Below are 12,305 nucleotides of genomic sequence, written 5' to 3' on the forward strand. Positions count from 1 at the left end.
AAAAACCCCTTCCTCCTCCCAAGGCATCAGGTCCATGGCAGAGCAGGAAGATGACCTCTGGCTCTGTTTCTGCTTTCAGCTGATATTGCCATGGTGATCTGTGATACACCCCAAAAGGCATCAGTCCTGCTAGAAAACGTGGAGAAGGGCCTCACTCCAGGCCTGAAACTGATCATCCTCATGAATCCCTTCGAGGATGACCTGAAGCAAAGAGGGGAGAAGATCGGAGTTGAGCTCTTATCCTTCTTGGATGCTGAGGTAATGGTCTGCAACACAACTCACAACTCCAAAGCTGGCCTGACGCCATGGCATCTGGTGTCATCTACTTGGCCCGACATCTCCACAAGTGCACAGGCTGTCGTTCCCCAGGGGTGGCAGGACAGGAGTAAATTAGACTCATGCTGTGAAGCTTCGAGAACAATTTCCTCAGGAAAACTCAGAAACCATGGCAGAGGAGGAGAAAGGTCTGTGGCCAGCCTGCACAGAGTTCTCAGCGGAGGATTTATAAGTGCAGTGGTTGGTGGTAGTTAAGGATACAGTCCTGGAACTAGGTGACCTGGGGCAAGTTATTCTGTATCTCCCTTTCCCCTTCTGTAAAACAAGGATAAAGTAATCTCTGTCTCACAGAGGTGTTAGAGAGTTAACGGAGTTAATAATTGCATAAACTGCTCAGGAAAGTGACTGGTATGTAGTAAGCCTGGAAATGTCAACTAAACATATTATTCAAAAAGATTTAGCAATGGTCCTTGATGATTAAACCTAAAAGTATGGTGGAAGTTTAGACATTTGGGGTCTTTCTTCCCTCTTAAGGTTTTTAATTTAGACCTTACGCTTTTCCATAGGGCTTCTGAGCCTGACCCAAGATGAAATTTTGGTGATGTTCCCATAGATCTGTTCTCATGGAAAAGGAAGAGGGCTGTATTTGTCATGAGTCTATTCAACTCAACTTATGTCTTTCTTTCTTGTAGAATATAGGCAAAGAGAATTTCAGAAAACCCGTGGTAAGTTTTCTTCTGCCTGAATTTGAATCAATCTTATTCAACTTCCAAAGCTCATGGTAGACTAAGCCCTTGTGCTTCCCCCTCCAGCCTCCTGAACCAGAAGACCTGGGCATCGTCTGCTTTACCAGTGGGACCACAGGTCAGTGCCCATGAAGCTGTGCCAAGACCTCAGGTCAGCCAAAAACATGGCTTGAGTACTGACCACTGGTAGGGGCTCACCACCTAAGGCTTTTGAGTACAGATACCCAGATAGAAAACTGTAAGCATAAGTAGATAGACTTCATTGAACATACTGAGAGGAGTTTACATGCTATGAATTTCAGGGGGTCTTAAAGATGGCATCATAAAGTCAACCTTCTTCCCCAACCCACCATGCTCTCAATTTGACACCACTAGAATGGCCATTCAATCAAGATAACCCAGTGATAGTTCTACACAGATCACTGTGCACCCCACCTCCTCCTGGCAGCTACCTACCTATTAGAACTCCTAATAGCTTTTCATGTGGCCCATGATGACCTACCGTTATACCCATTCCATCTGCCCGGTTTATAAGGTGATAGCTAGGTAACATTGTTAGATCTGAAGTCTTCAACATAAAAACAACACAAGGGACGGGGAGGTTACTTGGATTTTTCTTTTCTACTGTGTTGCTATCTGAGCTATGGCTGTTCCCTGTGTGAGGGCAGAAGGCTGTCAGCAGTAGAATCTCTGGGAGCATTAACCATTCACAAACAGTCATCTACCTCTTATACAAAGACTCGGTGACAGGAGAAGCATTTGCCTGTTTGGAACAGAACCAATTGAATGTCACTTCTTATTTCAAAGCCAAAAGGTTACCGATTTGCTACATAAAGGGTCTTTCTCTCCACCTCTTGTTTCCTACAGGTGACCCCAAAGGAGCCATGCTAACCCATCAAAATGTTGTTTCAAATGCTTCAGCTTTCCTCAGATGTGTGGAGGTTAGTGGTAGCTTGAAAAAGGGGTCCTCATTAGAATGTGACTCTGTCATAAGATTTTAATCTTGAAGCGAGAGGAGGCAGAGAAGAAAAAAAACCAAAACAGGTTAAGGGCCTGAGTGTGGACAAACACATGTGCATCTTTGTGTGGAGGGCTGTGCATTTTCAAGCCGTGGTCTTTGAGGATCCCTGCAGACCTCTACCCCAGCGCAGTCCAGGGCACCCTTCCCAGTTCTGCTGGGCACCCCCTGCATGACTGTATGGGGCACTCATGGAAGGAAGTAGTTAAAAAAAAATTTTTAAGTTTAAATGAGATGTAACGATGCCTAACATTATAATAGTTTCAGGTGTACAACATAATGATTCAATATTTATATGTATTGCAAAATGATCCTCATAGTAAGTGTAGTTAACATCCATCACTGCACATAGTTACAAATTCTTTGTTCTTGTGACGAGAACTTCTAAGATCAACTCTCTCAGCAACTTTCGAATATACAATAGAGTATTATTAACTATAGTTAACAAGGGTAGGTCATAAATCCTTTTGGAAAAGAAGGTTGGCATTAATCCGATTTTGTCTCCTCCCCCTTCCTGATCTGTAGGAAAGCTTTGCACCCACCCCTGAGGATGTGAGCATTTCCTACCTCCCCTTGGCTCATATGTTCGAGAGGGTTGTACAGGTGAGTGCCCACGGCCCTAGCAGGTATGTGGGAAGGGAGTCCTGACTTGCTTAGTCTCACCTTTATTCCAAAGGCAGGTTCCCAACATTTACAGCCCTTTCTTTAAGGTAAAGGGCAGAGACAGGGAATGGGCACAGCTAAGTCTAAATCCCGGCATTCCCCTACCTCGCTGTGATGCCTTCCTCTGCTAAGTCTGTGTGTGTCCACTGGGACTCAGCTTGCTCCCGCCTTCACATGGTGCCTGTGAGTCGAGTGAGATCAGAGCCAGGAGCTTACCGTAGACCCTTCATTCTAACCTGGGATAAGATATGTTTTTCTTTTTTTAATTTTATTTTGGTTCAAAGATTTTAAAAGATCAAGGATTAGAGGAAAGGAAGTTCCTCACAGCGGGCCAGGGAAGAAGCATTTGATCCAGGTGAGATGTCCAGAGTGTCTAAGACAGGCTCGTTCAGGGTGGTGTACCCTGGAGGAGGGCTGCCCCTCTGTGAGTGGACTCTGGGCTGCTCAGGCTGAGGCCGATTTGAGGACTGAAAGCAATGCTGGTCTTTCAAAAGCATAGGTGGTGGTAGGAATGGGAAATCCTCTCTCTGATCCCCTGTGAAGTGATCCTTTGGCTGTGAGCCCTATTCTTAAATATTTCTTAAATACTGTTGATGCGTGAAATGATGAAGGAGAGAACCAGTTCCTTGGACTAAAGTGCTGATATCTGATTCATAAGATATTGATTCTAATAAACATTGTTTTTTTCAATCCTCACCTGAGGATATTTTTCCATTGGTTTTTAGAGAGAGTGGAAGGGAGAGAGGGAGAGAGAGAGAGAGAAACACTGATGTGAGAGAGACACATCCATCAATTGGTTGCCTTCGCACATGCTCCAACCAGGTCTGGGGATCAGGCCTGCAACCTAGGTACGTGCCCTTGACCGCAATGAAACCCAGGACCCTTCAGTCCCCAGGCCAATGTTCTTTCCACTGAGCCAAACAAGCAAGGGCTAATAAGAATCTTCTTTTTCACATTTCTGAACTCGGGACAGTCTCACAATTATAGGACAGTCTCGCGATTATGTTCTTGTTTCATTGGCGGTGTTTTTTCTTAGCGCCACAGACTAAGAGGCACCACGAGCGGCCAAGTCTCTTGTGACAGCCTCTTGAAGACGGGCCCCACCTGAAGCGGGCCTTTGGCGCTGAGCCCTTTTCTTCGGCTTTGGTTTCAGATTGTTGTGTACTCGTGTGGAGCCAGAGTTGGGTTCTTCCAAGGAGACATTCGGTTGCTGCCCGATGACATGAAGACACTGAAGCCCACACTGTTTCCCGTGGTGCCTCGACTCCTCAACAGGATCTACGATAAGGTACTGGCCTTGCTTCTACTGGGCTGACCATGGGGTGCACGAGCTGTCTGGCTCAGGCCTGACTGAGGCTCGTAGGGACTCTATGTTGTTAAGAATTTGTCCACTTCCACCATTGCCTCCCATTCCCTACACACATCTACTTACAGCCACATTTATAAATGCAGTTGTGGAAAAACCCCTTTCCTCTGGGTGAGACCACTTGGACCTGATCTGGAGAAAGAGCTCTCAGTTCAGAGAGACTGATTTCATAGCACCTACAAGCGTTGTGTCCCCACAAAAGCACATGAGGCCTATGCTTGATATCCCTAACTTATAGGTGAAGAGACAGCCTCAGGGGCAATAACTTGCTCAGAGTCACAGCTAATAATGGGTCTGGACAGAATCAAATTGTCACATCATTATTTTATTTTATTTTCATTTTTTAAAATATATTTCTATTGATTTTAGAGAGGAAGGGAGAGGGAGAGAGAGATAGAAACATCAGTGATGAGAAAGAATCATTGATCAGCTGCCTCCTGCATGCCCCCTTCTGGGGATTGAGCCTGCAACCCAGTCATGTGCCCTTGACCGGAATTGAACCTGAGACCCTTGAGTCCACAGGCCGACATCCTATCCACTCAGCCAAACTGGCTAGGGCTGTCACATAATTATTTTAGCTGTCATTTATCAGTGCTCTATTTTTCATTAGGGATTGCAAAATGGTGATTTTTCTAATTCAATCATTTCTCTTTCATTCACTAGCTACGATGCTCCCATAAGGGCACAACAAATATTTCATTCTTTTATTTACCAATCTTCAGAATGCTGAATTGGTGCCCCAGTGATCTTTAAAACTGGCCAATGAGATTATTTTCTTTGTAATATTAAGAGCTGGTGATTTGCATATTTGTATGTTTAATCTATTTCACTCATTCTTCTCGGTGTTCAAATTTCCCTATTTTGGAAGTCAGGAGTCCCGTTTTGGAAGTTGGGAGCCCCGTCGTGTTGCTCATATGTCCTTTGACAGGACCTGAGTGGTTTTTTAATCGCTTCGTTGATTCCTAGCCTAAGATGTCTCAAGCTCATCTTGTACGATTCTTACTCAAGTCTTGGTTTGGTTGTTTTCTCCAAAGAGCTCTTAGAACTGGAATTTGAACCCAGGCAATATAATAACAGCACCCATGCTCTTGATTGTGTGCCCAAGCACCTCATACTTCCATAGACATGAGAGCCTTAAGGAAAGAACACAAGGCCATTCTCCACATGTTTGGCCCCACCGCTCAGATCCTAGCACTCCCCTTCATGCTTGTGAATCTCACCAGGGGTTATCCTGGGGCTCCAGTTATAGGACGGATGGCATGCTAGTACACAGATGGTCCCTAGACACTGAGAGCCCTCATTTCTATCAGACTTGCTAACAATTCTAACAGCTCCTCATCGTGCTATGGGATTGTTAGATTTGGTAGTTATAATTTTTGTTCATTTGTTGGTTGGACTTTCTTTTTAATTTTTGAGAGAGAGTTATTTTACAATATGGTATTAACACACAGTTCTCTTCTGGGACTTATTTCTAAAATGCAAGACTTTACTGGGGGGGTAAGGGCATGTGCCAGGGAATGGGAGTGGCTGGGGGGAGGTCAGTGGGGGGAAAAAGAAGACATATGTAATACTATATGTAATGCTTTAAACAATATAAATAAATAAATAAATAAATAAATAAATAAATACATAAATAAATAAAGGTAGGTTTATATATTTCCATTTTTTAAAAAAAGCAAGACTTTATTAGTGTGTCTAAATTCCAGTTCTTTGTCCATGATTTGTTAGGGGGAGTCTTGTAAAAGTTGAGAAAAGATCAGTGTCAGCAGTAAGTTCACAGGGAAGAAATATTGAAGTAGAAAAGTCTGTTGGGCTTTGTGTGCTGTGGCCAAGGAAACTTCAGTTATAGAGAAAGTGGTATTTCTCCAAGTTTAGTGTGTCGGGCAAGGGGAGTGAGAGGTGATGCTTGTTTAAACAATCAGATTCCTGGGACCTTATTCAGCCTACTGAAGCAAAAACCCTCAGGGTGCTGCCCATTGAACTGGTTATTATCTAGTAGTCCCAAGTGACTTTGTAGATTGGTGCTGACCATCTTTTGAAGACGTAATTATGTCAATTGCCAAAGTTGTGTGCCAAGGTATCTGGAGGAACTGGAGCTCTGAATTATATGTGGGCATCATTCTCTGGGCTCTTTATTATTATGAGAGCTGCTTCCTTATGAAGCTAGATGGCAACATCTCTTGCTCATGGATGAGCTTTGTGTGTGTGTCTCTATGGAGGTTTCCAACTAAAAGGAGTTATCACCCTGCAGGTTCAAAATTCAGCCAAGACTCCCTTGAAGAAGTTCATGTTGAAAATGGCTATTTCCAGTAAATTCAATGAGGTGAAAAGGGGTATCATCAGACGCAACAGTTTGTGGGACAAGCTCATCTTTGCAAAGATCCAGGTAGGTTGACGGACAAGCATCTCTTTAACTGGAGATCCTTGCTTACTTTCTGTATTCACTCACCATATCTCTCCTGGACAACCTTGTTTGTCACTAAAGGGAATTGGTCCAAGTTCAGAAAATGCTTGGTATTTAGGTTCTAGCACTTTCTCATATATATTTTTAAGGTGGTCTGTTGAGATTATAAGTAATTTGAAGGGACCAAAAATACAAATTATAGGAGGAAATCTTAAAAATGCAGATCTGGTCCCAGCTATTGTGGGTAGTGGTGACAATAATAGTTAATGTGTTAAGTGCCTTCCCACAGTACCAGGCCCTATTCTAAGTGCTTTGTAAATTACCAAGTTTAATTCTCCTAACAATAGTGGGTGGGTTGTTCAGCCCATCTTGCAATGGAGGAAAAGGAAGCCAGGGTAAGAGGCTTCAGCGGGTGTTTTTGTTTCTACTGAACAGGACAACCTGGGCGGGAAGGTGCGCATCATGGTCACTGGCGCTGCCCCCATCTCCTCTCCCGTCTTGGAGTTCCTCCGAGCGGCAATGGGATGTCCGGTAAGCCAAGCACCTTTGAAGATAGCTTATTTCACTTTTGCAACAAATAAGGCTGTTTAAATAAAATTGAAAACACAACTGAAAAGTACCAAAGAGACACTCACCCAAAAAATCTCAAAATCAAGAGAAAATATCCGTCTAGTCACCTCTTATGCATATGGAAACCCACATAAAGGGCATAGGGTTCTAACATACTTGTTAAACAGTGCCCCATTGATATTGTTCCTTGTCAAGCAAAGATCTACATTATTTAATGGTTTTGGAATAGTTTGGTGAATATACCTAAATAAGTAGTCTCCTATTGATGGACAAGAGATACTTACCTTTTCTTTTTGCTGTTATAATCAATGAAGTGATAAGGATACCTGTATATTCGTTAGTATTGAATGCAATTATCAATTTGGGGACTAATCCTGGCAAGTAGGGATTACCTAACTTCCCTTTAGTAAGGTCTTGTTTTTTTTTAAAAATATATTTTATTGATTTTTTACAGAGAGGAAGGGAGAGAGATAGAGTTAGAAACATCGATGAGAGAGAAACATCGATCAGCTGCCTCCTGCACATCTCCTACTGGGGAGGTGCCCGCAACCCAGGTACATGCCCTTGACCGGAATCGAACCTGGGACCTTTCAGTCCACAAGCTGACACTCTATCCACTGAGCCAAACCGGTTTCGGCAAGGTCTTGTTTTTTTATTCCTTTCTGCAAATAATGCATGAGGTCTTATTTTCCCACATTTTTGACAGTGAAAGTCTTTGACAATCATTTAAATCCTAGACCATCAGATACATAAAAACACTGAACATCTTTTCTATCGCTTATTGGCATCTGTATTTCTTCCATGAATCATTCTATCACTTCCTTACAGAAAAACAGGCACAGGATAATTTGGTTCTCTTTCACGTTGCTTTCTAAGAGTCCTTCAGATAGTAATAATATTCATGTTTGTTGTTTTAGAAATATTTTTTCTAGTCTTTTCTTCTATTGAAAAACTCTTATTTTCTCGTCGACTTGAAATGCCACATTTCCCAAAGTACAGTATAACTTTCCATACGTTGGTCTATGTCTGGACCCTTGTGATTTTTGAGTGAAGCCCTTAGTTGTGATGACTTAGCAGCTCAGGCGTGAACTCCAGGTCTTATGACATGGAGTGACCTCCAACCCTCAGAGGCCTCGCTTTCCTCCTCTTTTAAAGCATGGCCAGCTCCTGCTTTACCTTGAGTCGGTCTCAAAGCCCTTCTCTGGCTTTCCCAGGTGTTTGAAGCTTACGGTCAAACAGAATGCACTGCTGGCTGTACATTCACATTACCCGGGGACTGGAGACCAGGTAGGTTCTCCGTCTGCTGGGCGGGAGGGGCAGTGGTTGGGAGAAGGGTTCTAATTGGGCTTGGACTTACGGGTTTAGATAAATGTGGCAAAAACCAACTCGGGTTTTAGTCCAGGCCTTCCTATCTTGGCAGATGATTTTTCAGTCTTTTACCTTTTAGAGTTGATCCATAAGTATCTCTGAAATATTCCTGGAATGATCACCGTTTTACAGTTTCCCAGCTGACTCAGTGTGGTGTGTTCTAGGCCATGTCGGAGTTCCCCTGGCTTGCAATCACGTGAAGCTGGAAGATGTGCCAGACATGAACTACTTTTCAGTGAACGGTGAAGGAGAGGTGGGTGGGTTGCTCCCAGTAGTCATGCCAAGGCATTGGTGTGTGTGTGTGTGTGTGGGGGGGGGGGGGTTGTATCAAGGAGAGCACACCCTTGTGAGCAGGCATGGGCTAGACTCCTCTGAGATCTTGAGCAAGGCATTGGGTGTTTCTGAACCTCACGTTCCTGTCCCCCACACTGGGGATTACAATCGAGTGCTCTTCACACGGTAGTTAAAACCATCAGATGATGTAAGGGTGGGAACAGGTGTTTGATAAAGTACCAGGCCTGGAGTAGTGCCCTCTGCCATTGTCATCACTTTGTACCTTCTTACGTGCAGATCTGCATCAAGGGCGTCAACGTGTTCAAAGGGTACCTGAAGGACCCCGAGAAGACGGCGGAAGCCCTGGACAAAGATGGCTGGCTTCACACAGGAGATATCGGTCGCTGGCTCCCGGTGGGTATTTCTTCAAAACTTTGGGGAGAATAGGCTGCAGAACTGGGGAGAACCATCTGCTTATTGACAAGCTGTGCAGAGATGCGAGTGGGATGATCAGCTGAGTTGGCGTGACTCCCGTGACAATGGAATAGATTTGCTTGCAGCCAAAGGAAAATTAGTTGACGCTTCCAGGAAAGGGCTGTAGTCGTCTGTTTTCTTTTTGTTATTTGTTTACTTTTATTGAGAAAGAAGTTGCGATTTAATAACTCCATGGGCTCCCACCATTTGCCTTTTACAAGTTTCAAAGGGTTATATTCATTTTTTTCCACTTACTATGTAGACATATCAAAACAAGGAGGCAAGATTTCTAAACTAGGCATGTTCAGAGGCTCGACTTTGCCTCTCAGTGACCTTTAGGGCCTCTCTCTGCGGAATATATGGCTCCATTTTTTTTAAGTTTGCTAACAAAGGTAAGTAGTCTCTGCCAACCTCATCCATTTTTCTAAGAAGAGAGGAAATCATTGCTTAATTGTGATGGATATTTAGGAGCCCTGTAGGGGATTTTCCAAGGTCCCCTCTGAAAAGGTGTCTACTATGTGCTGGGGGAGTGGGGATGTAACCAGATCTGAAACTCCTTTCTGGCTCAATATTCTCAAGATTTAAGTGATAGTCACAGAATGTTCGGTGAAAACTCTGAGAACATTGGTTCTGGTGATGAATCTCATAGATTTGTGTCTAGTAGTGTCATGCTAACTTATCTGCTTCTGTATGCGTTCTCTGCTCTAATAAGCATAAAATGTGGGCAATACATGTGTCCCCAAATTGGAGTTATAAAGGGCTTAGTCTTATTAATGGCTTTCAGATAATGTCTGTTAGGCTGGATTGTGGGCTTATTTCTCGAGGCAGCCTTGTTGATGGTTCCAGGGTTGGTTCAGTCTACTGCCCTACTTAAGGTGTGAGCATGTGGATTGTATTTAACACTTGGCCCAATTCTGCAATTCAAATCCCTAAGAGCCAAAGCTCCTCAGACCAATGAGCTCAGAGACATCAAATGACCCCTGGTGGCTGGGGAGAGAGCCCTCCAGGCCCTACTTCTGTACTAACAATTATTGACTTCTTGATTAACGTTAGCACAGTAGAGCTGTTTAGCCTGATCCCAGATCTAACAGGAGGGATACAGAAAAAGGAGTCAAGGAGGGGGAGATCTAACTTATTCCAATTTTTTTTTGTGTGTAATGTATTTTTATTGATTTCAGAGAAGAGAGAGGGAGAGAGATAGAAACATCAATGATGACAAGGAATCATTGATTGGGATGCCTCCTGCATGCTCCCTATAAGGGATCGAGCCTGCAACCCCAGGCATATGCCCTTGGCTGGAATTGAACCCATGACCCTTCAGTCCACAGGCCGATGCTCTATCCACTGAGCCAAACTGGCTAGGGCACCAAATTCTTAATAAAAGATCCTTCCTTCCCTATCTCTGGGAGTGCTGGAAATGAAGTAATCGGGCATTAAACTATTAGACATTTATGGCTACAAAATTTCTTTGGCAGATAAGACAACCATTTACACAACCCCAGCAGGTCCTGGGGGCTTTTTCTCAGGGTACACATTGACCCTCCAAAGAGACACACAGTACAGACAAGTTCTTACCTACCCTTTACTCAAAACCAAGAATGAGAAGTGAAAGATGGCTCAAAAGTCTCCAGAGAAGCCAAGTTTAAAGAAGGACTTCACTAGCCTCTCCACGGATACTACCCGCAGGGGGCTCAGAAACACTGACGCTGTCTTCTGTCTGTCTCATATAGAATGGAACTCTGAAGATCACTGACCGTAAAAAGAACATTTTCAAGCTGGCCCAAGGAGAATACATCGCTCCCGAGAAGATAGAAAACGTGTACAGCAGGAGTGGACCAGTGCAGCAAATTTTTGTGCATGGGGAGAGCTTACGGGTAATACTTTGTTTTAACGATAGCCCTTTCTAGGCACAGACCATGTTGATCCCGGTAGCTACAGGGATTCTGTTTCAGTGGGTTTAGGATGAGAAGATAAAAGCTTGTAGAACTAAAGAAATCAAGCCACATTCCAAATCTCAAAATAAGGCAATATAGATGCAAATAATTGTTTGAAACTAGGATGGATTCTGTAAACAAGTCAGTAGGATTGATAGACAGTTATACTTAAAGGGTAGCCATTCATTAAAAGGATACCCAAGTGGAATAAAAGTCCTTTGGCACAAACTGTGTCATACACTCTAGGCTTAAACTTAGCTTTTGGAGAGTGGGGGAGGGTTCATATGGACAGGCCAGAGATGGTTTAAGCTTAATGTTGAAACACCACACTTCTCTTTGATCAATCAAATTTGAGTAGAACATTTTTGTATAGGGAAAATGGGATTCGAGTTCCAGGAGAGTTTGAGATATCTGGTGAGGAAAGAGTAGGACACTGGTACTGAGTCAGAGATCTTGGGAGATGTCTATTTCAAAGTTATGATCCTGCTTTCGTTAGCCACTGGGAAACTTCTGTATAATAATTCTCACCGGCCTTGTTTCCTCTCCATAGTCATCCTTGGTAGCAGTGGTGGTTCCTGACTCAGAAGTGCTCCCCACATTTGCAGCCAAACTTGGGGTTAAGGGCTCCTTTGAAGAGCTGTGCCAAAACAAAGTAAGTCTCATGTAGCAAAACTTTATGCACCACCCTGGGGCCCATCGTGGGAGAGGGGAGGCCCACCAGCTTGGGCACCCATGAGTTCCCAGAGCCTCCTGTCTGGAAGAACAGGTTCTTCCTGAATCTGTGGCAGGTGGCTGAACGCTAAGCACTGGTTTTATTAGATTGGAGGATAGGATGGGGAGTTTAAAAGTAACAAATACCATTCTTTTTTATAGTAATATGCTCTTTTATGGGGGAGGGCATGGGAAAATAGAAAATTTAAAAATGCCATTCAGAGAAAACCCCTTTACAATTTAGGTTTCCCCTTTGAGTAATATTAAGCATGAAATGCGCTCACACATACTCCCATATCCTGCTTATATCCCAACAAGCTCTTGTAGGAATTTGGAGTCGGTTCATGCTTAACCTTTCGTGAAGGCTTTTCCAAACAGCCATGCTTTAAGCCATGTTTCACATTCTTAGATCATAAAGGAAGCCATTTTAGAAGACTTGCAGAAGGTTGGGAAAGAAGGTGGCCTCAAGTCCTTCGAACAGGTATGTACTACAGATGTCCTC

General features: G+C 43.6%; 1 protein-coding gene across 2 annotated transcripts in view; it reads left to right on the forward strand.

The window, feature by feature from the left end:
• ACSL5 (acyl-CoA synthetase long chain family member 5) overlaps positions 1 to 12,305 on the forward strand; it is a 39,119-nt gene that overhangs the window by 24,885 nt on the left and 1,929 nt on the right. For both annotated transcript variants that reach the window (XM_081104793.1, XM_081104792.1), the window contains exons 7-20: positions 80 to 258; positions 969 to 1,001; positions 1,089 to 1,140; positions 1,890 to 1,963; positions 2,566 to 2,643; positions 3,857 to 3,991; positions 6,321 to 6,455; positions 6,909 to 7,004; positions 8,258 to 8,330; positions 8,576 to 8,664; positions 8,982 to 9,098; positions 10,889 to 11,032; positions 11,643 to 11,744; positions 12,213 to 12,284. In XM_081104793.1, the coding sequence (XP_080960919.1) occupies positions 80 to 258; positions 969 to 1,001; positions 1,089 to 1,140; positions 1,890 to 1,963; positions 2,566 to 2,643; positions 3,857 to 3,991; positions 6,321 to 6,455; positions 6,909 to 7,004; positions 8,258 to 8,330; positions 8,576 to 8,664; positions 8,982 to 9,098; positions 10,889 to 11,032; positions 11,643 to 11,744; positions 12,213 to 12,284 (1,379 nt within the window). The remainder of the gene's footprint in view (positions 1 to 79; positions 259 to 968; positions 1,002 to 1,088; positions 1,141 to 1,889; positions 1,964 to 2,565; positions 2,644 to 3,856; positions 3,992 to 6,320; positions 6,456 to 6,908; positions 7,005 to 8,257; positions 8,331 to 8,575; positions 8,665 to 8,981; positions 9,099 to 10,888; positions 11,033 to 11,642; positions 11,745 to 12,212; positions 12,285 to 12,305) is intronic.

The sequence above is a fragment of the Myotis nattereri genome (genome assembly GCF_964212035.1).
Source record: "Myotis nattereri genome assembly, chromosome: 13".
NCBI classification, from domain to species: domain Eukaryota; kingdom Metazoa; phylum Chordata; class Mammalia; order Chiroptera; family Vespertilionidae; genus Myotis; species Myotis nattereri.